This window comes from Staurois parvus, unplaced genomic scaffold, assembly GCF_062004578.1.
Source record: "Staurois parvus isolate SC_StPar_1 unplaced genomic scaffold, SC_StPar_1.0 ptg001004l, whole genome shotgun sequence".
NCBI classification, from domain to species: domain Eukaryota; kingdom Metazoa; phylum Chordata; class Amphibia; order Anura; family Ranidae; genus Staurois; species Staurois parvus.
This window is the reverse complement of record NW_028318800.1, coordinates 278672-304271: the sequence shown is the minus strand read 5'-3', so window position 1 is coordinate 304271 and position 25600 is coordinate 278672. Positions and strand designations below refer to the sequence as shown.

The 25600-nt window shown below is 44.7% G+C and overlaps 1 protein-coding gene across 1 annotated transcript; it reads right to left on the bottom strand.

Annotated features, from left to right (window-relative positions):
- Positions 1–318: 318 nt before the first annotated feature.
- On the bottom strand, positions 319–25382 carry PRPF6 (pre-mRNA processing factor 6). The gene is made up of 21 exons (XM_089657475.1): positions 25170–25382; positions 23395–23560; positions 21754–21872; positions 20287–20365; positions 20020–20196; positions 18712–18867; positions 16767–16861; positions 16528–16684; positions 14776–14938; positions 14176–14294; positions 11846–12064; positions 11442–11564; positions 11212–11333; positions 9895–10033; positions 6661–6780; positions 6219–6395; positions 4746–4879; positions 3649–3740; positions 3401–3515; positions 2464–2590; positions 319–974 (listed from the first exon to the last, which is right to left on the bottom strand). Exons 1-21 carry the CDS (start codon positions 25334–25336, stop codon positions 822–824), a joined length of 2919 nt encoding a protein of 972 aa, XP_089513601.1. The 5' UTR covers positions 25337–25382; the 3' UTR covers positions 319–821.
- Between the last annotated feature and the right edge of the window lie 218 nt (positions 25383–25600).

Sequence of the window (25600 nt, the reverse complement as noted above, 5' to 3'; positions counted from 1 at the left end):
TGGTGTCAAAGGTCAGCTAGACAAGTAGAGGAAGAATGCCTACAATGAAGACAGCAATGTAAAGCCAAGAGTTTCTTACCCATCACCACGCCAACAAAAACTAGAACATTTTGGTTTAAATAGTCTTATGCAAAAAAAAAACAAACAAACAAAAAAAAACAAAAAACAAAAAAATAAATAAAAAAATTAAACGAAAAAACCCAAAAACACAGTTTTACAGTTTCTCAGCTTAGATTGCCATGACAGAAAGAATCCATGTGGTTATTAGGCCTCTGGTAGTTTCTCATAACTAAGCATCCTTTGCAATCACACACACGGTTTTGTAGACACAAATTTTATGAAGAAGTACTTTACAGCAAAATACCAAAAACATAACACTTGGAAGAGCGTCTCCTCCCACAGCACGATTTCAGACACAAAAATTTTGTCAAGCGAGCTAACATAGCTGTGTGTGTGTCATCATCTGCCACACGTCTAATAAAAGCGAGTAAACGGAACTATGTCCCCATCTAGCGGTCACTAAGCCGAATGACAACTAGAAAGCCATTTACAATTTTATTGTCCATCTTTTTTTGTTGGCATAGCTGATCCCACGTTTCAGAATTTTCACAGAAAATCCAAAAATGACTACCTGGGCTCTGAGACTCAAACCACTAGGATTATCTGCCCCCGATCGCAATGCCTTAAAACAGTCCTTAAAATGAATAAGGGCCTTAAATAGGGCAACCTGCCCCCAAAGTTAGATATATAAAAAAAATAAAATAAAACACAGAGGGGTGGGTAACACGACACGAAGATGCATGTCAAATTAGTTAGCCTCCTCAGAATGCGTTCTTTATTTTGGAAGCCACCAAGATGAGAATTTCTCCTATTTTGTTCTGCCAGTTCTTAATGTCTTTCGATACCGCACACCAAAGTTCGCCATGACGTGGCTCTGCATTTTCACAGCGTTTATGGATTTCCTCCTGCTGCTCCTGTGAGTCAAAACAGAAAGTAAACGTAAAATTAAGTACAGTGGAGAATGGTTAGGCAGACAGAATACATTGTATTTTGTATTCATTTATTTCAGGTACTTGTATAGCGCCGTCAATTTACACAGTGATAGATTTTATATATGAATAAATAGGTCCATATATATTTGGACACTGCCACAATTTTAGTTTTTTCAGGTATTTACCAAAACCTATTCCAGCTATAGTTATATAATGGATGTGAGCGGACAGTGCTAACTCTCAGGTTTAATTTGAGGGTATGTACATCCAGATTGGAGGAAGGGTTTAGGAATTACGGCTCTTACGAGTAGCCATCCCCCCTTTTTCAAAGGGACCAAAAGTAATTGGACAAATGAATATAATCGTAAATAAAATGTTCATTTTTAATATTTTGTTGAGAGTCCTCTGCTGGCAATGACTGCCTGAAGTCTGGAACCCATGGACATTACCAAAGACTGGGTTTCCTCCTTTCTGATGCTTTGCCTGAAGTCTGGAACCCATGGACATTGCCAAAGACTGGGTTTCCTCCTTTCTGATGCTTTGCCTGAAGTCTGGAACCCATGGACATTGCCAAAGACTGGGTTTCCTCCTTTCTGATGCTTTGCCTGAAGTCTGGAACCCATGGACATTACCAAAGACTGGGTTTCCTCCTTTTTGATGCTTTGCCTGAAGTCTGGAACCCATGGACATGACCAAAGACTGGGTTTCCTCCTTTCTGATGCTTTGCTTGAAGTCTGGAACCCATGGACATGACCAAAGACTGGGTTTCCTCCTTTCTGATGCTTTGCCAGACTAACTACAGCTCTATTCAGTTGTTCTTTGTTTGTGGGTCTGCTTTTAGTTTTGCCTTCAGCAAGTGAAATGCATGCTCAGTTGGGTTGAGATCAGGTGATTGACTTGGCCATTGCAGAATATTCCACTTCTTTTCCTTCAAAAGCTCATGGGTTGCTTTTGTAGAGCATTTTGGATCATTGACCATCTGTACTGTGAAGTGCCGTCCAATATGGTGCCCCCATAGGGCAATGTCATAATGTGCTGGTATACAACACATACTAGCACCTTATGACAAACTTACCTGTGAGACGGATCCCTCCATCTTCACCCCGTCTTCTTTCCGGGATCGCTGGCTCCGGCCGCTTGAATGGCTGAGCCTCAATGACTACACTCCCGTGGGAGTCAAGGCCACTGCAGTTCTCTCAAAGGACAGCATGCTATCCATTGAGTGCACAATGCGTATATGATGTCACCAGCTACTAAACGCGCATGTTTAGGAGACATTTACAGCACCTACAGCTAACCCTTATTATAGGCTCATCTGTAGGTACAAAGCAAAAAAGGCCGTTTACTCCCACTTTAAATACTTTATATATAATATATATAATACCTTATGAAATGTAAACACATACAGCAGGACATAATTAATACCAGTCCTTTAGAAATTGTAAAAGGAAATTAGCCTCTAACTCCTCACCTCTGTACCATGCTGCAGCTCAAACTTATAGAAAGTTGCCCAGGCATCTCCAAGGTCAGAGTCTATCTTCACTGTGCGGTGAAACCAATCCCGTGCTTTGGAGATCTTACGCTCACTCCAGAAAAGCCTGATGTTGAGAAAAATTAGCAAAAAAGGATTGTTGAAGTGGGTGATATTATGACACTAGGTATACAATAAAGACCTATTGGAACTATAAAATGTTTACCCAACACATTTTCATTTATTTTAAATAGGCAGAACAATTCAATGCATAGACCGTTCACAACTTTGAGTTGTGGTGCTCTGAAAACCATGTTCAATGACATGTGCTGGCAATGTGAGCTGGTGTGTCATGGTACCCCATATGCATTATTGCAACATGTCCATGTGAATGTGATTACTATGTAAGAAAAAAAAAAAAACACAACTGTTAAGTCATTCCCCAATCTCTCTGCTTCAAAGCCACCACTGTTTTCCCTCAATGTGGGTTTACCAGGTGCTGGCCAATGAAGCTGGTCCTGCTTCCTGCACATGGTGTGTCAAGGAAGCCACATCACTCCATCACTCCATTGACTTCACAGCTTTCAAAACTATAGTGAATGGTGCACTGCCGGCCCCAAATCACTGCCTGAGACATTCATCCATCTGGGATTAAAGCGGAGTTCCGGCTGAATAATAAAAAATAAAAGTCAGCAGCCAGAAAAACTGTAGCTGCTGACTTTTAAAATACAGACACTTACCTGTCCCTTGGTCCAGCGGTGTCCTCACCACAGCTGGTTTCACCGTCCGTCTTCTCTCCCCGGCATCTTCAGTGTGGGCACCCAGCTGTGACAACTTGCAGCTTCACAGTCAGGTGCCCACTGCACATGCGCGCTTTCTACCCAAGTCCTTATGGAGCAGATTATATAGAAATAGAAGATGTAGGTCGGGCACTCACTTGGCTACTGCCAATAGAACATGGGGGTCATGTTCACACTTCTTGAGGGCATCAACACTCTTTGTTTTTCTCTGAGGTCTGGCTTCTAGGAATATGGCTTCTGCCCACAAGATTCCTGGAAAATGGTAAAGAAATGTACTACATCACATCATTACAAAAGGTTTCACATATGCAAAAATGATTATTTCCCATCTCTTGGATATCATTCCATCAACAAGTCCCACTGCATGATATCCACTGGGTCTCACCTGAATTAGGACACTCCTGCAGAGCCTTTGCCATCAGGGTATTTGCAATATTCTTCAGCCCAGCTCGGAACTCTAGACGTACTGACTCCAACCTGTACAAAAAGAAATGATTACTAGGCATGCAGTACACAAAATGCTCTTTTGGCACCTCAATCATACAATCAGTCAATGTTCATGCTAACGAGTTCTAGTTACTGCTGCTTTTCAATTTCCTCCATAGTCTTAACGACTGATGAACAGAGAAGGCATAAATTAAACACGGGGACGCTTTAAGCTTTTTTTTTTTTTCCCCTTTTTAAGGATTCATTTTTTTATTTTTACACTGATGTTTTACATTTTTTTTTATCAATTTTATTGTTAGCACAGGGAATATAAATATCCCCTGTAATAGCAATAGGCAGTGACAGGTACTCTTTGTGGAGAGAGCTGGGGTCTATTAGACCCCAGATCTCCTAGATTGTAAGCTCTAACGAGCAGGGCCCTCTGTTTCCTCTTGTACTAAATTGTATTGTAACTGTCTGCCTTTATTTTGTAAAGTGCTGAGCAAACTGTTGGCGTTATATAAATCCTGTATAATAAAGTAATCTCTCCCCTGCCCTAAAAGCATCTGATCACATCAAGATCAGGGTGATCAGATATTTTCCAAATTTAAAAATAGTGATGTTTACATGCGGGGAAACCAGAAGTGATGAATACTCATCGCTTCCAGTTTCCTGTACCATAGGGATGTTCAGAGCTGTTCTGGTCTTTGATTACCTCAATTCTCTCGGTGGGACAGGAGAGCCTGAAAGAGCCGAGGAAGGCGGCAATGGGGGAAGGGGGCATCCAACCTAGTATAACCACTTGAAATCCATTGACATGCAGGTACACCCCTGGGCGTCAAGTGGTTAAAAAACTTATGTACTACCAAGATTTCATCTTACACAAAACAGACAGCAGCCCACATGAGATTTTCCTTTCAAAAGTATATCTTTCTGCAAAATAATATATGACCGTTTAGTTGTGAGAACATACCTTGATAAGCCCAAATGAGAGTTCAACAAAACCAACACATTGGTATGACTGATTAAGACACAGTTAAAGGCAGTGAATCTCACCATAGCTCAGCGGTCTTTGGGTTCTTCAGACGACTTTTTTCAAGGATGGCTCGAGCCCTGGTCAGCTGCCCCACCTTTTCCTCCAGTCTAGAAAGCAACAGCCACAGTGGGATGGAGTGTGGGCACTTCTTCAGCTATAAGAAAGAAGCGGTGTTTGCATATAACTATAGTTTTGTTTGAGGATATTAACCGTTTTCTGACCGCCTTATAGCAGAAATACTGCCACAGGGCAGCACAGGTGTGCAAAATCACGTGTATATACATGTGATTTTGCGCACATGTGCCGCCCTGTTGCATTATTTCTGCTATAGGGCGGTCGGGAAGCGGTTAATAGCAAAAAGTCAAAAATTGTTTTTTTTCCTCAAAATTGTTGGTCTTTTTTTGTTTATAGCACAAAAAATTAATAAAAGCACGGGTGATCAAATACCACCGAAAGAAAGCTCTATTTTGGGGGGAAAAAAAAGGACATAAATTTAATTTGGGTGCAGTGTTACATGACAGCGCAATTGTCAGTTAAAGTAACTTGGCGCAAAAAATGGCCTGGTCAGGAAGGGGGGTAAATCCTCTAGAGGGTAAGTGGTTAAATAAAAAATATGGGAAGTGCCATTGCCGAGTTAGAGGTTCAGAGGTCATCTAAAAAAATTACAGTCTCCCATTTTCTGAGAATGCACATTCAGTCAGATGACATACCAGTAACTATCCTATTGCCCCAAAACTCAAGTTAAAGCGTCAGGTTCATAATAAAACAAGAAACCTAAATAAGGGGAAAAGAAGGGGTATCTGGAATTATAGTTCTTTCCCCAGACAAAAGAGGAGATTTAAGATGCAACATAAAACGAACTCCGGTTTTCACAGCAATTAAAGGGATAATAAAGCCAAAACATTTTTTCCCTGATGCATTCCTTGTTTAAGCATTAGTATCCTCCTCACACACCTAGACTAACATGTCTGTCAAAAGCAAAACCAGTGACGAGGGAGCAGAAAGTGCGGCTCAGCCTCTCTGTCTGGGTCAACAAACGCATACAGCAAGATTCGGGAGCAAGCCTGCACAAGTGCCCCCATAGGAAGTGGCTTTTTTTTGGAGCGCCGGCAGCAGACCCAAGAATGGGAAGTTTGGGGCTGCTAGGCAAATATAAACCTGTATGTTATTTAAAAAAAAAAAAATTACAACCATTTTAAGGTTTTATTATATTAGGGTTACAATTGGGTGTATGCTGGAACCTAGACACTATGCTGGTGCATTCATAAAAGCACATATGGGTATCTGCCCATCCATACGTGCTATCCCTCTTGAAAGAGAAAGTGAAACTAACACCATTTTATTCTACAGGGGGTCTGCTCTCAGAAAATATATGATGTTTGGGAGTCTAAAATGATTTTTTAAACGTGCACAAATAAAAACACAGAAAATGGCTCTAACGGCAAGTGAATGCATAAAACTGAGGGCAGAGAGATGAAGGTGTCAGAACTCACCCCCTGGTTGTAAGATTCTCTTGCTTTCTCCACCTGCTGTCTCTGCTCCTCGATTTGCCCCATCATCATCCAGAGTTTTGGGAAATCCTCATAGTGACGCAACGCCTCTTCACACAGTTCCAGCGCGGCATCATCTTTCCCCAGCACCCACTCCAGCTTGACTGATTTCATGAACACCTGGTCAGGGGAAGAAGACAAGAAGAATATAATTTAGAGGGATTCCAGAAATATCCACAATACACTTCAAATTACATAGTGAGGGAGATGTATAAAGGACACGCCTGTGCACACAGCTGCAACTTATTAATCAACAGCTGTGTCAGTTATCTAGGACTAGTGATCATCCAGTGATTAGCTGAACTGAAAGATCACAAATGCATTGGTAATATTTTCTGAAACCGAAACTATTATCTCTTCCCAAATGATAATACAAGATGCGTACCCTGGCGGTGGGAGCACTACTTCTAGCCTTTGCCAGCAGCCTTCGGGCTCTCTCATATTCATTATTTTCAGATTCCAATTTCACGGCAGCCAGCCAAATCTCCTCGCTGTTCGGGTTGGCCTGAAAAAAGGAAAAATATTAAAGAGCTAAAACCAAAGAAATGCACAGCTGAAAAACACATAGCAAATATATTACAAACCAAAAAGGTTTTATAAGGTACTGCACATACTTTTGTGATCCACCGTTGTCCCTCCTGTGTGATTTAGTTTTAGGCCCAGTTCACACCACAAGAACGCACTCTGGATGCGTTTTTTGCTTACATATCACATCACACTATGTTCCAGTGCAGATTTGATGCAGTTTGCTGTGGTCCAGTGCAAAAAAAATGCAGCATGTTCTACTTTTTTTTACTGCACTGGAAACTGACTGGAACTGTCAGCATTGGTGTGAACTAGAGCCATTGCAATACATGGAAAACACTCTGCATACATTTTTGATGCAGAAAAAAAAAACAATGCACTGGACTGCATCTAGTGTGAACAGCTCTTACAGCGTTAGAAGGGTGACACGACTTTTCAGAGCATGCAATAATGTATACCATGAACCACTGCTGCATCTACAGCTACTCTTTGGGCTATGAGTGAACAGCAGTGTACAGTTAATATCTTACCTAATGCAGGCCATACATGGGAAAAAATCTGAACAAATTTTCTTTAAAAAAAAAAAAAAATATCGGAAATTTAGTCCGTTTGCTAATCCGATGGTGCCACCATTGATTTCGAACTTCGACAAACTAAGCCTTTAATTTCATCTCTTGTTCGTGGCCAAGAATTTTCTTTTGTTTCCAGGTCACAGCTCATGCTCATTTCTTTTTCAATTACCGTATATACTCGAGTATAAGCCGACCCGAATATAAGCCGAGGTACCTAATTTTATCACAAAAAACTGGGAAAAACTATTGACTCGAGTATAAGACGAGGGTGGGAACACCAGTGGGAAGAATCGTGCCTCATCATTGGTGTCAGTGGGAGGAATAGTGCCCCATCATTGGTATCAGTGGGAGGAATAGTGCCCCATCATTGGTATCAGTGGGAGGAATAGTGCCCCATCATTGGTATCAGTGGGAGGAATAGTGCCCCATCATTGGTGTCAGTGGGAGGAATAGTGCCCCATCATTGGTGTCAGTGGGAGGAATAGTGCCCCATCATTGGTGTCAGTGGGAGGAATAGTGCCCCATCATTGGTATCAGTGGGAGGAATAGTGCCCCATCATTGGTGTCAGTGGGAGGAATAGTGCCCCATCATTGGTGTCAGTGGGAGGAATAGTGCCCCATCGTTGGTGTCAGTGGGAGGAATAGTGCCCCATCGTTGGTATCAGTGGGAGGAATAGTGCCCCATCGTTGGTATCAGTGGGAGGAATAGTGCCCCATCATTGGTGTCAGTGGGAGGAATAGTGCCCCATCATTGGTGTCAGTGGGAGGAATAGTGCCCCATCATTGGTGTCAGTGGGAGGAATAGTGCCCCATCATTGGTGTCAGTGGGAGGAATAGTGCCCCATCATTGGTGTCAGTGGGAGGAATAGTGCCCCATCATTGGTGTCAGTGGGAGGAATAGTGCCCCATCATTGGTATCAGTGGGAGGAATAGTGCCCCATCATTGGTATCAGTGGGAGGAATAGTGCCCCATCATTGGTATCAGTGGGAGGAATAGTGCCCCATCATTGGTATCAGTGGGAGGAATAGTGCCCCATCATTGGTGTCAGTGGGAGGAATAGTGCCCCATCATTGGTATCAGTGGGAGGAATAGTGCCCCATCATTGGTGTCAGTGGGAGGAATAGTGCCCCATCATTGGTATCAGTGGGAGGAATAGTGCCCCATCATTGGTGTCAGTGGGAGGAATAGTGCCCCATCATTGGTATCAGTGGGAGGAATAGTGCCCCATCATTGCTATCAGTGGGAGGAATAGTGTCCCATCATTGGTGTCAGTGGGAGGAATAGTGCCCCATCATTGGTGTCAGTGGGAGGAATAGTGCCCCATCATTGGTGTCAGTGGGAGGAATAGTGCCCCATCATTGGTGTCAGTGGGGGGGGGGGGGGAGGAATAGTATCCCATGATTGGTGTCAGTGGGAGGAATAGTGCCCCATCATTGGTATCAGTGGGAGGAATAGTGCCCCATCATTGGTGTCAGTGGGGGGGGGGGAAATAGTATCCCATGATTGGTGTCAGTGGGGGGTGGAATAGTGCTCCATGATTGGTGTCAGTGGGGGGTGGAATAGTGCCCCATCATTGGTGTCAGTGGGGGGGGGGGAGGAATAGTGCCCAATCGTTGGTGTCAGTGGGGGGGGGGGGGAGGAAAAGTGCCCCATCGTTGGTGTCAGTGGGAGGAATAATGCCCCATCATTGGTATCAGTGACACCAATGATGGGGCACTATTCCTCCCACTGACACTTGCAGACCCCTGTTCCAGTATGGTGCTGCTGCAGCCAGCATATGTGGTTGCAGCAGCACCTAAGCACGGCACACTTACCTGCATCTCCTTTACTCGATTTTCGCGGGGCCGCTCAGCTCCGCCTCCTCGCCGGTGATTGGCCGCCTGTGTGCCTTTCCTGAGCTACAGTTCTGGCAGCCAATCACCGGTGAGAAGGCGGAGCCGAGCAGCCGCGTGAACATCCAGTGGACAAACCGAATGAAGGAGCAGCCGCGCTTCCTGGACCGGATCGTCGTGGGACCGGAGCCAGGTAAGAGACAGCAGCCCCCTGCAGACGTTGCCTCGAGTATAAGCCGAGGGGGCCGTTTTTCAGCACAAAAAATGTGCTGAAAAACTCGGCTTATACTCGAGTATATACGGTACATTTCTTGTACGATTCTCCCATCATTAATTAGAAATGCATTAGTTTTTCAAAAAATTTCCAACATGCCCGATCAAATTTGATGGTCGCTTGAAAAAAAAAGTGGCCATTGCTGTGGACCACTAATGATGTGAAATTCAAACAAAAATTCTTAGAAAAGATTTTCAAAAGAAAAAGGGGCTGGAAATGGGGTGGCAGCTGCAGGGTCGGGAAAATGTTCCACCCTAAAAAAACAGATGTTCCCAAATGTGAACTCATCTTTTAAGACCCCGGTCACACCGGGTGCGACTTGCCATACCAGGCGACTTGCAAATCACTGGAAGTCCATGATTTCAAAGTCAGATCGGTGTGACCAGGGTGTAACTCCTGCAATGAGAGGACTCACCTGGAAGGCAAGAGCGAGGATACTCCTAGCAGCTGGCACATCACCTGCAAGCCATTTAGACTTGGCCCCCATCAGCCACAGAACCTCGGCCTTTGGACAATGGGCGACAGCTCTCTGCAGGAGGGTCTCCAGGGACTCCCTGAAGAAACAGAGGGTGAAAGAAGGAAATAAATAAACTTTTTTTTTTTTATTTAACATTTCAGCACAATATATGCTTTTAAGGCCCAATTGACCAGTCAGTTTAAATAAGCCAAATGACTTCCAGGAATAGCTATAGATATGCAGGGTTTTTTTTTCTTCAAAAAGCATGGACCACTGGGGAAGCAGTGCTTTCTCTGCGGAAGTCTGATATGACCCCTTGCCTGAGCTCATCAAATCAGCAGGGAGCATGAGCACAGCTATAGATCTGACTTTGAGTAGGGATATGTCAGACCTTTGCACTGCTTCCCCATAGAGAATAAGGATCCAACTTTACACTTGCTAGTAGGGGACTTTTTTTTTTTCCTTCAGGCTGCAACAGCTTTAGAAAAAAAATAATTGTAAAGCTGCTTTCACACTGATCAGCCTTTGGTGTGTTCTTCAGTTAAAAAAGCAGAAAAGTGGAAGAAAACTGCATACCTTTAAATCCAATGGCACTGTTCCATAGCACAGTTGAGGTGTAAAAAAAATCCTACGTGCTGCATTTTTGGAGTATGTTTCGCCCAGAAAAAAAAAAAAAACTGCACCAAAAACGCACCACAGCATTGAAATTAATGGAAAATGTTAAAAAACTTCATCGAAAAAGCAATACACCTGTGGCAAGTGCTTTGTCCAATGGGGAAAACGCAAACGCATTGAAACCACAATGCAACGTGGCAAAAACACCTATGTGATTTGTTTTTTTTTCCCCCATGGAGCAGTGTGAAAGTAGCCTAGTCTTTCTTTGCACAACTTATGTTTTGATGAACCTGGAATGTATTTAGCCAATTTAAACTGAAGGTTCATATTGGCTTTAATTTTGAGAAGAAAGCAGCATGTGACTTATCTGATAAAATCCTAAACATGGTTTTAGATTTGGATAGAGGGGAAGAATGATCAATAGGACAACTAGATGAAGTGAATCTACCCTGTGGGGAAACAGCTGTAAACGCCTGACAGGGACTCTAAAAGGACCACATTCTATCCAAATCTTACAAAAAAAAAAAAAAATTATATTAAATACATCTATCTATCTATATATATATATATACATATATATAGTGCTAGTGAGGACAAAAGAAGTAGAAATAATGTACAATATTCAATTTGATAATCTATTCATCTAGACTACACACATACCTTGTTCCATGATTCTTCTCAAAATAGGCAGCCCGCAGCCACACGCTCTTCTTCATAGGGAACACCTGCAGGGCGTATGCATAGATGGCCCGGGCACACTCCAGTGCACCATGAGATACACACTGCAAGATATATAAAATAGACCCTGTTTTAAACGTGGCAATAACCTGGAGGTCTTATACATGGATTTAAAAACAGTATCCACTAAAACAGCACAAAGAGGGACTCACACTTTCCGCATCCTCCATCCACGTGTGCTTCCTGTCCTCCTCTTCTATGCCAATTCCAATGACGGCCCTGATAACGGCTTGGCACGTTACCACGCTGCCAGCTTTGTCACACTCCTCTGCATCCTACAGATGGAAAAAGACACCTTTGGATCAACATCCATCTCCCTGATAATTACCTAGGATTATTTTCTGACAAATATTTTATTGCACAGTGAAGTTAGGAAAATTAGCATTGAAATTTATATAGGAAATGAATTAGTCTATACTAAATTGGTGTGCTTGAAAATGCAACCATGAGCGTGTATTCCCGAAGATCAGGGATTCCCAATTTCACCCACCAAACACTCTGCAGGCCAATCATGCACACCTGTGTTTATTCCAAAACTTCCACCTTTCACACCTACCTGTATCCACTGTTCTCGGTTGATTTCTACTCCATTGGCTCTCAGAGAAGTGATAGCTCTGTCCACGATCTTTTCCACCATCTGTGTGTTTCCATTGGCCTCCTCCAGTTTGGCGGCTGTGATCCAGATGTGTCTGTCAGTAGGGATATTCTCTCGAGCCTTGTTCAAGACTTTACGGGCATTCTCATAGGTCTCCAACCTGGCCAAAGCCAACCATAACTAGACCACAAAAAAAAAAAAAAAAAATTTAAAAGGAATCCTATACTTGACAAATATAGCGGCATTAACCACTTAACAGCAGCCCTATAGCAGATATACTGCTACAGGGCGGCTCCGCTGTGTAAAATCACATAAATATACGTGATTTTGCATTTCTGAGTAGGGGGCGTGTGCACACTGCCTTGTCTGCGCCGCTGGATATGTCAATCACCGGCTGGGCTGAGAGGGGAGTGATCAGTGTGTAAACACAGTTCACTTTCCTGTCAGCATGGACATGCTGCTTTGTATCTCTACACAGCATAGAGATACAAAGCAACATATCCCCCAAGTAAAACACACACAGCGCACTGTTAACCCTTGGTCGCCCAGGATGTTAACCCCTTCTGCCCAGTGCCATTAGTACAGTGTCAGTGCTTTTTATTAGTAATGATCACGGTCTTCGTGCCACTGGAGAGGTCAGTGGCAAGTTAGTTCCCACCCAGTGCCAGTTATGCTATAAGTCGCTGATCGCCGCCACTACTAGTATAAAAAAAATTTAATTTCAGTATATATACCGCCATTTGTAGACGCTATAACTTTCACGTAAACATAAATATATACATATTGAGATTGCAGCAGAATACATTTTGGCCTAAATTTATGACAAAATTTTAATTTTTTAAATTTATTTTATTGGATATGTTTTATAGCAAAAAGTCAAAGATATTGGGATTTTTTTTTTTTTCAAAATAGGCGGTCTTTTTTGTTTATAGCGCAAAAATAAAAACTGTAGAGGGGATCAAAAACCACCAAAAGAAAGCTCTATTTGTGGGAAACAAAACACAAATTTTGTTTGGGTAATTGAGCAGTCATGCAATTCTATACCCAAATTAAATTTATATAATTTTTTTAAACACAAAATAGAGCTTTATTTTGGTGGTATTTGATCACTACTGAGTTTATGTTTTGCAATATAAAACGAAAAAAATACTGAAAAGTTCGAAGAAAAAACAAAATTTTGTACTTTCTGCTATAAAACATCCAAAAAAAAAAAAATCAACAAATACGAAATTTCTTCATAAATTTCAGCCAAAATGTATTCTTCTACATGTCTTTCATTAAAGAAAAAAAAAAGTGTATATTGAGTGGTTTGTGTGAAAGTTATAGCTTCTACAAACTATGGCATATATATCGGAATTTATTGTTTTATATATTTTTTTACGAACGGTGGTGATCAGGGACTTATAATGGGACTGCGATAGTGTGGCGTAATCTTACACTAACTGACGCTGGGGGAGAATGACTAACTGATACTGACATCAACAGTGAAATTAAAGTTGCTCCAAAGGCTCAAGGTTTTTTTCCTTCATTTATTCTATGCATGAAGGTAAAAAACCTTCTGTGTGCAGTGGTGTCACTTTAATACAGTGATCAGTGATAATAGTGTTGCTACTTTAATGGCACTGGCTGGAAAAGGGTTAACATCTGGGGTGATCAAGGGGTTAAATGTGTGCCTAACAACGTGTAATGTTTGTAAATGGTGCTGCTTTACTAACCAATCTCTGTTTGCAGGGATGAGAAACCGAGGGATCGTTCCCTCTGTAAAGAACTCTGTGTTGGTTGTCAACACAGGGCTCTGGGCTGTGAGTGTAAACAGCCAAACATGTCCTGATTATATTTCATTTACAGTTATATTTATTACAGTCACGGCTGAAAATTTTTTATTTATTTTTTTAAAGTAGAGATAACATGAAGGATTGCATTGTATATTGACATTTTGAAGTCTCTAAATCAGCAGATGAAGCTTTTACTTCACCAATGCAGTTTCATATGAAGCATGACGCAACCGTTGTGAGATTTCTGACATTTCCCCACTATATACACACAAGTAATTTTGGTCTGGAAAGCAACCATTGTAGAAGTATTAGGAAAAGACACACAATGGTTTTAAATATATATTACAGCAATAGCACCACCAACCTCCTTTCCTGAAAATCTGAAACTCTGAACTATGGTAACCAATCAGAATCTGTCTTATAGTAGTCTCACTAAAGGGAACAATGATTCATTGTTATAGGTTACTTTTCTATGTTCAATACACTGTTTACTGAATATGCCTGAAGGAGTCTCACCTCTACACTAGTGGGGCAGCATTCCACAGCACGGCTCAGCATGATCCTGGCGTCCTCAGGCTCCTCCAGTTCCACAGCAGCCTTCCACAGGCGGACTGAGTTTGGAACATGCTCCAGAGCTGTGCAGAGAAAAGAAGGTTTTATAGATCTGGGAGAATCGCAAGGTAAAGCTACAATTTAAGGGTACCCTAAACAGCTAAATGTACAGTTCAACACAAACTTATCTGTAAATGACCATGTACAGCCATGTGGTACTTTTCATTCTTGTGAACATATCCATCCCTGCCCTGCTATATTGCTGCATAACAGGAGGGTCTCACAGAGAGTAGCTCTACAGACATCATACCACTGTCACACCACCTCCCTGTGTTCTTTGGCTCACTATCAGTTCACATTTACATCAGGCACTCCAACTCCGATGCCGATTTTAAATTTTAAAAACACAAGACAATAAAAAAAGCCAGATTCCAGGAAATTTTAGTGGTTACATAGAAAAGTAATTTTGTGATAGATGAATATATTCGTTTATTATATTAGTCTTTGTAGTTCCCTTTAAAAAAAAAAAAAAAAGAAGCGTATAAACTTGATCCCATTAGTTACCTTTCCGCAGCACCCGCTTTTTGGCTCGAAGGTCAGTTTCCAGCTCAGCAGCTCGGATATAGATACGGACAGACTGTGGAAGGTGACAAATGGCCTGGGCCACCACAGCCTTTGCTGTGTCTCCTGGCTGGAGACGGGCTGCTTCCAGCCATACGTCTTCACTCTGTTGGCCAACATACAAAAGAGGAACATTAAAAGGGTGTCTCATCCCACAAATGATTACTAAAGCAATGGTATGACTCGGGAGGAACTGGCAAACTGCCTAGGCAAGCTCAGCCACTCAGTAAAAAGATCATTCTCATCTGCCAACCCTCAAAGATGAGTATAGCCCTACATCGATAAGCAATTCAAATTTTCAATAGCACAAAGGACATTTTTTGTTTTTTTTATAATCTAAGGGACCAAAATCAAACATATCAAATTTCTTATCAGCTTCTGTTCTTCTAAAGGCAGAGCATTTAACAGGCAAAATTCCAGTACCTAACAGCTCAACAAACCAGGTATGTGCTCCCCCATACCAAGCCAGTGAACATAACTGGGCAGGCAGCAGCAGAGCACAAAATTCCCCCATTGCGTCACGAGAGTAAGGCTAGGTTCAAATATCACATATGTGCAGGTGGTGCCGCTGCGGATCCGCAAGAAAATCCGGCAGAAGAATGCGGATCCGCGGGCGGGTGCCATTAGTTCTAATGGCACGCAGCCCGCACTCGAAAACGCAACTGTACTGAAAACCGACGTTCCTGTGCGGGCTGCGGTTTCCAAAGAAGTGCAGGGACTTCTTCCCTGCGTGTCACGGGACACGGGAGTCCATTCAAGTGAATGGGCTCTTGTGCCCACGCAAAACGCAGTCTGTACGGCCGCATAGATGTGAACCAGGTCTTAATCTTAAGAGACCATGTTGCCAGAACCTTCAAATCAACAATAAACTTCACATAAGTTTACATGTGAATTGAATGTATTTTATTCCTTTTTAACTGTAAAAGCCCCAAATCAAACAGCGCTCACTAAAAAGAGACAGTATGGCAGGCATGTCTCTTCAAACTATCAGGCCCATTTAAAGCAGTAAAGCCTATTTTTTAAGTTGTACCTACAGTTAAAGTTTACAATCAGCCTTACCTGTAGGTACAATGAAAATCTCCATTTACTGTACCGTCTAGGACAGGGGTAGGCAACCTCAGAGCCACAGGACTACAAGTTCCATCATGCCTCTACAAGTCATAGCTGTAACTGTCAGTTTTGTAATCTTTGCAATGCCTCATGGGAAATGTAGTTCCACAACAGCTAGAGAGCCGCAGGTTGCCTACCCCTGGTCTAGGAGATATTTACAATGGCAACAGCCAATGACGTCACCAGCGCATGTTCAGTGACGCTCTGCATACAGGGCATACATTATGCCATGAAATGCAGATTGCTGTGGCATGTCCTCTGATGTGGCAGTGACCTCATTGCAGCCCCAGATACTCAAACAGCTGGAGCCCAGGAACCCGGAAGGAAAACCAGATGAAGATGTAAGCACCGGGGAGCCAAGACAGCGCTGCACTGGAGTGCTCCGTGTGCAGGCAAGTCTGTCATAATGTGCTAGTCTGTTTTGCATGCTAGTACATTATGACTCAAACTTGCAGGGGTGCCCAATTTTTGTTTGTATTTTTGTGGAGGTTTACTACTGCTTTAAACTCTGAATAAAATGTTTTTAATGATCACAGCTTGAAACAAAATCACAGGCTGTTCCCGTGATGAATGATGGAAATTCACCTTGGGACACATTTCTGTTCCTTTCATGATGAGATTGCGAGCGACTTGTAGCTTGCCAGTAACTTCTTCCAGACGGGCAGACGCAATCCAGGCAGGTGGGTGGTGAGGGTTGGTTTCTCGCACAGACTTCAGCAGCAGACGAGCTTTCTTAATATCGCTGGTTAAAGAGTAAAAGTAAACATGTCAGCCACATAAACACATTAAATACAACACTGTCATCAACTATTCATCACACATACTTGATGTCTCCTCCGTGGGTAGGGATCATAGAGTTCAGATCAGTCAGGTAACCTTTGGGATCAACCACAGTTTGGCCACTCACAGAGTCTGACACCTGCAGAAGGAAACAGGTTGTATATGAACTTTAAGCTTTCTGCATCCAAAGCATCTTAACACACCATAGCTGATTAATGTACACACCTGTCACCTCAGCAAGCTAGAAATAGTTACAGAAAATAAAGGCGGGCAACATACTTTTAAAGACCCTAGATTAAATCAAATCCCTCAGCATTCAGGTTTGCTGCAAGGCCAGTCTTACCCCTATTACAAGGTCAAGGGCCAGCAAGAAAGTGCAAGAGTTGTTAAAGTGTCACTAAACCCCGGACCCTGCATTCACTATATCCGGTCTCCCCGGACCCGGCATTCGCTATATCCGGTCTCCCCGGACCCGGCATTCGCTATATCCGGTCTCCCCGGACCCGGCATTCGCTATATCCGGTCTCCCCGGACCCGGCATTCGCTATATCCGGTCTCCCCGGACCCGGCATTCGCTATATCCGGTCTCCCCGGACCCGGCATTCGCTATATCCGGTCTCCCCGGACCCGGCATTCGCTATATCCGGTCTCCCCGGACCCGGCATTCGCTATATCCGGTCTCCCCGGACCCGGCATTCGCTATATCCGGTCTCCCCGGACCCGGCATTCGCTATATCCGGTCTCCCCGGACCCCGCATTCGCTATATCCGGTCTCCCCGGACCCCGCATTCGCTATATCCGGTCTCCCCGGACCCCGCATTCGCTATATCCGGTCTCCCCGGACCCCGCATTCGCTATATCCGGTCTCCCCGGACCCCGCATTCGCTATATCCGGTCTCCCCGGACCCCGCATTCGCTATATCCGGTCTCCCCGGACCCCGCATTCGCTATATCCGGTCTCCCCGGACCCCGCATTCGCTATATCCGGTCTCCCCGGACCCCGCATTCGCTATATCCGGTCTCCCCGGACCCCGCATTCGCTATATCCGGTCTCCCCGGACCCCGCATTCGCTATATCCGGTCTCCCCGGACCCCGCATTCGCTATATCCGGTCTCCCCGGACCCCGCATTCGCTATATCCGGTCTCCCCGGACCCCGCATTCGCTATATCCGGTCTCCCCGGACCCCGCATTCGCTATATCCGGTCTCCCCGGACCCCGCATTCGCTATATCCGGTCTCCCCGGACCCCGCATTCGCTATATCCGGTCTCCCCGGACCCCGCATTCGCTATATCCGGTCTCCCCGGACCCCGCATTCGCTATATCCGGTCTCCCCGGACCCCGCATTCGCTATATCCGGTCTCCCCGGACCCCGCATTCCCTATATCCGGTCTCCCCGGACCCCGCATTCCCTATATCCGGTCTCCCCGGACCCCGCATTCACTATATCCGGTCTCCCCGGACCCCGCATTCACTATATCCAGTCTCCCAGACCCTGCATTCACTATATCCAGTCTCCCCGGACCCCGCATTCACTATACCCGGTCTCCCGAACCCCGCATTCACTATACCCAGTCTCCCAGGACCCCGCATTCACTATATCCGCTCTCCCCGGACCCCGCATTCACTATATCCGGTCTCCCCGGACCCCGCATTCACTATACCCAGTCTCCCAGGACCCCGCATTCACTATATCCGCTCTCCCCGGACCCTGCATTCACTATATCCAGTCTCCCCGGACCCCGCATTCACTATACCCGGTCTCCCGAACCCCGCATTCACTATACCCAGTCTCCCAGGACCCCGCATTCACTATATCCGCTCTCCCACCAGTCAAACAGGAATCTAATGCATCCACCATATCTAAGGAATGGTAAGCTGGAACGTATTTACATTTTAGTTCACACATCTATATACGCTATTAAAGAAAAACAAAAGTTACTTTGAATTATTTTCTCCATAGACTACAATAAAACTTTTGCTACTCACCTGGCTCAGCCTCATGTCCATCAGGGTATTTCTGGCCTGTCCGATTTTCCTCATGTCCAGTTCTCCAGAGCCGGGTGTCATTAGGCCTGGTGTCATTCCTCCTGGGTACGGGGTGTTCAGGCCACCTGGGAAAGGGGTGTTCAACCCCCCAAATTGCTAAACAGAAAAGGAATACGTTAAAAAGCAGCTCAAACCTAATGGAAAGGCAGGATATTGTTTTACAAATGGCCAAAACAATGAAATATTAGCCATATTTACATTATCTGAGAATAATGTCTGATGGTCCACAAATATAGGTTATGTGATTTCTTCTTTACAGTGTGTGTTAAAGCATTGAGTACTCCGGAGTTAATTCAGAAGCACACTCTCCATTACAGATGAATTTAAGTAAAACCACTAAACAAAAAAATCTGGACTACATTTACTGTTTTACCTGATAAATGATTTGTAGTTTGATTCAGAAATTCTTGTCATTCTGTTCAGCCGTTCTTGTGATTTCCACGGATAGGTGACCCCCTGTCCAGCTTTGCAGCTTTCTTACACCATATTTAACCTCTAACCTGTTCACTGCTAATGAATCACCACTATCACCTTTAGTACAATGAGCAGGAAGGCAACCCAGGGAGTGGTAAATCCAATACAGTGAGATTCTGGCTGTGCAGTGTGGCAGAGGTGACTGAATGACAAGACCGGCTGAACAGAGAAACCTCAATTGGCAAATAAAAAAAAAAAGAAATGTGTATTTTATCTGTGTACTGTACTTAGGGTAGGCAAAGATTTATATTTCAAGAGATACTCCAATGAGAAAAGGTAAAAGATGTTTCCAAGCTAGTAACACTTTAAGACCCTTCTCTCTCTTTTTTTTTCGTGACTGTCTGTTCTATTGCGGAGATTTCTGTTCACTTCCTGTCTTAAAGACATAAGAGGAAATTAGAAAATATCCTCAAGGTAAAGGAAGAAAACCTCCAGGCAGCCAGAACACTGGTCTCCAATGGAGGATTTATCCCCACCGCCTGTTCCTATGATAATACGAAAACTTTAAATTTATCAGTTTTTACTTCTCCAATCTAAGACTAAAAAAACAAAAAGCTTTAATGTTTTATCCAGCAGGGGTATTGGGATATAATAGCTGCAGTCTGGAAAAATAAGTCAGCACTATATTTGAGTTATTTATCTCTCATCTACCAAAATTAAAAACAAAACAAAAAAAAAGACAAAACAAACACAAATAAAAAAAAAAACCCAGTTTTGGTTTGACTGTCCCCAGCAAATACATCATAGGAGGTAAATCACAGAGCAACTTCTCACCGTCTGTCGTGGATCAACAGTTGAGTGGTTCTCCCCCGTCTGCAAATGTTTGGCAAAGAAACTGTCGGGGACTGGAGTGAGTTTCTCATGGCGAGGATTTCGTTGGCGCTTATTCCGGGCGTCGCCAACCTCAGGGATGCTCAGCCACTCTTCCTCTGTTACTTCAGCTAATTTCCTCTAAAGAGGAAAATTTACATAAAAATAATGATGCATCGATAAGGACACCAAGGCTCCTACAACTACTTAGTAACAACATAACAAAGTTACCTTTAAATCCGAAAACTGCTGCTGGATTTTGGGTCTCTCCATACGATATTTTTCAATTTCCTCTTTCTCTCTCTGTTCTCTGTTAACCAGAAAAAAAAAAAGATTATACAGCATTGTAAAAAACATTGTGCAAATGTATAAATTAGAATGCCCACCAAGCGTCAAGTGTAAGTGCACCCCCAAAAAGTAGGAGAAATATCAGAGCAGACCAAAAGCAAGCATACAATAGAGAGTCTGGTGTAAATGTAGTGCAAGTTAAAAACTTGGGGCTCCCCAACTCCTTTTCTGGGTGACAACATTTTCACTTTATGGGTTTTTGAGTAAACCTCTGTAAAGCGGACCAAACACTAGTCGAATTTAGTTTTCATTTTTTGGGGCTTTTTTTTTTTTTTCAAATAACCACTTCAATACTGGTCACTTTTATCCCATTCATGCCCAGGCCAATGTTCAGCGTTGTCGCACACTTTCAATGACAACTGCGCAGTCATGCAACACGGTGCTCAAACAAAATGTTTGTTATTTTTTCACACAAATAAAGCTTTCTTCTGGTGGTTTTTGATCACCACTGGGTTTTTTTTTTAATTTTTTTGCTAAACAAATTAAAAAAAAAAACGAAAATTCTGAAGATAAAAAAACACAAAGCACTTTTCTTTGTTTATATTATAAAATTTTATAAGAAATAATATTAATAAGTATAAAATAATAAGTACATTTTTCTTCTTCACTGATGTGCGTTGATGAGGCGGCAATGATGGGCACTGATGAGGCGGCACTGGGCACTGATATGCTGCACTGTTGGGAACTGATATGCTGCACTAATGGGGCAGCACTGAAGAGGAGTGCCCTGATTATCACTGTAAACATCCCGTCACAGGTAAGTCAGTTATCGGCTTTCATTTCCTCAGCACTGTGACAGTGCTGAGTCAAGGAAGTGACAATTCACTGCATTTCTTTACACGTGATCAGCTGTGATTGGACCTAAATGGTATCCCTGATTGGTGACTAGCTGAGTCCAAGAAACACAGCTCACCACTGATCGCCACGCTAACGCCGACGCCCTCCCAAAACGAGAGCGAACCCATCCGGCTGTCATTCTACAATAGACCAGATGGGAATCGGTGAAAGATGTTCATTCAAATTTGTAATCATTAGTGGGGTCAAATCGACATTTGTTTTTAACAGCAGAGACAAAAAAAGAAAGGAAAGTCCATTAATGACAAAAATCCAAACTTTTAAAATAATTTCAAACAGCATTTGCGAAGTCATCAGATGTACTGAAAAATTCTGAATGAATGTTACTGGTCAACTGGTGTAGGTGTAAAAAAAACAAAACAAAAACAAAAAAACCCAAAGTTTCCATTTTTGCTGTTCAAACACTTTAATGTTTCACTTAGATACGGTTTAATGATATTTCTAATTAGAATCTTCTTGTTTCTACACTACAGGAGTAATACATTATGTACAAACCTTCTCTCTTTCCGTCTTTCATCCATTCTTTTGTCCAGTGCAGCATAGATGGCGTCCGCCTCTTCATCATCCTTCTCGTATGGGCCGCTGGAGAACAAACTACCAGCATAGCCATTAAACTGCAGAGTGATGGGGAAAGCAAATGTATCAGTATTCGTTAAAAGAGTTGTAACCTATAGATTTCTAAAAATAAAAAAAAATTAAAAAGTACAGTTTTTATACAAATGTTACAATGAACCAAAAAAGCGTGTCTCTTCTGCAATAAAAGGCTCCATGCTTACAATTTTTGCCACTAAAGGTTTAGCTCCACTTTAACACAGCTGTGTACATTAGACTACATACGCTGATCAGCCTTTACATTATGATGGCCCACCTAATGCTGAGTAAATCCCCCCACCAAAACAGCCCTGGCACATCGAGGCATGGACATCATTAGATCTCTGAAAGTATGCGGTGATGTCTGGGACCAGGCCATCAGTAGAAGATCCTTTAAAGCGGAGCTCCACCCAAAAGGGCAAGTTCCGCTTTAAAGACTGGTCCCCCGCTCCCCATTAAGGATCCACACCTTTGGGGAGCGGGTACCCGAAATTGACAGGTATCCACTCCTACTTCCGCTGCGATCGCCTAGGCGATCGGAAAGGGGAGGTTGTCTCCCCTCCCTCCCTGTAGTCTTCTGGGACACATGACAGGTCACAGAAGACTACGGGACCATTCACTTGCACATACACAGTGGGCTCCCTGCTGTGAAGCCGCAAGCTGTCACAGCCGGGTGCCCACACTGAAGATGCTGGCGTCGGGAATACCGGACGGCCGGTGAAACGGGCTGCGGGGAGGAAACCGCAGGATAGTGGGACAGCTGCGTGGCTGTTTTTTAAGTCAGCAGCTACAGTTTTTGTATCTGCTGACTTATTTGTTTACGGTGTGACTGGAACTCTGCTTTAAGTCCTGTAAGTTGAGGTCAACACCTCAAACTAGTTGTGATCCTCAGGTCATTCTTCAACCATTCTTGCATTGTGGCAGGACGCATTACCCAGTTAAAAGAGGCCACGGCCATCAGGGGATACAGTTTCCAGAAAGGGGTGTAATTGGACAGCAACAATGCTAAGGTAGGCGTTAACAGCCACATGAATAGCAGGACCCAGGTTTCCCAGCAGAACATTGCAAAAAGCATCGTACTGCTTCTGCCGGCTTGTCTTCTTCCCATACTGCATCCTGGTTTCATCTCTCCAGGCACCAGGCCATTCACATGAAGTAAAAAAAATGTGATTCATCAGACAGGGCCACCTTCTTCCATTACCCCGTGGTCCACTTCTGATGTACACATGCCCATTGTAGGCGCTGTGGGCTGTGGACACGGATCAGCTTGGGCACTCTGAGTGGTCTGTGACTATACACCAAGGTACATAAACTATGAACTCCATTTTTCCTGCCTGCAACACGTCAATTTCATGGACAACATGTTTACTTGCTGTCCAATATATCCCACCCACTTACAGATGTCATTGTAATGGGATAATCAGTGTTATTCGCCTAACCCGTCAGTGGTCATAATGATATGGCTGATTGGTGTATCTCCTATTGTGCGCTTAGACAAACATACAGGGAATACAGGTCCCAACCGCCACGCGGTTCTCTCTGTACCTCATCATAATTGGTGTCATTCAAATCTTCATCGTCATCATCAGCCTGATTCTTTTTCATCTGGTCCCCAACTGTCCTTTTTCCTGGTGGGGCATGGCGATCGTCCACTGGATCATTGGCATCACGGGCCGGACCAATATCAGAACGAGTGGTGAAACCTGTGGCACTGCAGAGCAAAAGGACTGCGGTCATTTATGGCCGAAACACCATAATAAAACAGCAGACATAGTAGGATCACCGACCTGAATTCAGTTTATGTCCAGATCACCCCGCTCCACTGATCACCCTTCATAATCTCTGCCTCCCCGCTGTTATCCCCACAACACCCCAATATTTCCATACTGTACACTGATACCCCTCCCCCCACACACACTATTCCACAACATACAGGGATCAGCCCAACATATCCACTGCAGTCCCCTAATGTACTCACCTTCCCCAATATCTGCATCCCAACATACCCCCACCACATCTCCACATACCCACCCCTCCCGTCTCCTCAGCGACCCCTCATTCCCTTCATCTCAGCATTCCCTTATACCCCCCTCCCCTTCATCTCAGCAACCCCTCCCCGTTTCCTCAAGTGTCCCTTTACAGCCCCCTCCAAGTCTCCTCACTGTCCCCTCATCCCCCCACTCCCCGTTTCCTCAGCAACCCCTCATTCCCCCCTCATCATCTCAGCGACCCCTCATACCAGCCTCCCCATTTCCTCAGTATCCCTTTAAACCCCCTTTCCCGTCTCCTCTAAGTTCCCTCATATCCCCCTTCCTTGTCTCCTCGAAGTCCCTCCATACCTCCTCATACCCCCTCCCAGTTTCCTTCAGCGTCCCCTCATAACCCCCTTTCCGTCTCCTTCAGCGTCCCCTCATAACCCCCTTTCCGTCTCCTTAAGCGTCCCCTCATAACCCCCTTCCCGTCTCCTTCAGCGTCCCCTCATAACCCCCTTTCCGTCTCCTTAAGCGTCCCCTCATAACCCCCTTCCCGTCTCTTTAAGCGTCCCCTCATACCCCCCTTCCCGTCTCCTTCAGCGTCCCCTCATACCCCCCTTCCCGTCTCCTTCAGCGTCCCCTCATACCCCCCTTCCCGTCTCCTTCAGCGTCCCCTCATACCCCCCTTCCCGTCTCCTCATACCCCCCTTCCCGTCTCCTTCAGCGTCCCCTCATACCCCCCTTCCCGTCTCCTTCAGTGTCCCCTCATACCCCCCTTCCCGTCTCCTTCAGCGTCCCTCATACCCCCCTTCCCGTCTCCTTCAGCGTCCCCTCATACCCCCCTTCCCGTCTCCTTCAGCGTCCTCTCATACCCCCCTTCCCATCTCCACAGCTACCCCTCATACCCCCCTCCCGATCTCCAGCATCCCCTCATACCCCCCTTCCCGTCTCCTTCAGCGTCCCCTCATACCCCCCTTCCCGTCTCCTTCAGCTTCCCCTCATACCCCCCTTCCCGTCTCCTTCAGCGTCCTCTCATACCCCCCTTCCCGTCTCCTTCAGCTTCCCCTCATACCCCCCTTCCCGTCTCCTTCAGCTTCCCCTCATACCCCCCTTCCCGTCTCCTTCAGCGTCCCCTCATACCCCCCTTCCCATCTCCATAGCTACCCCTCATACCCCCCTTCTTGTCCCCTCATACCCCCCTCCCCATCTCCAGCGTCCCCTCATACCCCCCTTCCCATCTATTCCCCGTCTCCTCAGCGTCCTCTCATACCCCCCTCATCTCACTGTCACCCTCCATTGCACACACATCCCCTCAGTGTTCCCTTCCACCACCCCCGGGTGTCTCACCCTCTCCCCAGTCCCGGCACATATCCCAGCGGGGCCGGCATGCCCAGGAACGGTTTCTTCTTCTTGTTCATGGTCCCGGTGATGGCGGCGGTCAGTCCGGACACTCCTCCGGGGTTCCCGGCTCCTGAGGGCCCAGGGCCGCTTCCTGCAGACGAGGAGGCCGCCATATTCCTCACACAACCAGCGTCTCCACTACACCGTCCTCCCACAATGCTCCGCCACTACTTCCGCCCCGACTCTTGCCGTCACTAGGGGGAGAGTAAAACATGGCTGCCATTTTCTTGAAGGTCAGCCTGAGAAGGACCATGGGACAGGAAAGTGTCCCCTCATAGGAAGTGTCTCCATACCCCCGTCCTAGTTGTGATGAAGAAACCACATACATGAATAATCCCTCTCCTGAGTCTCCCCATCTCCTCAGGTCACTAATAATA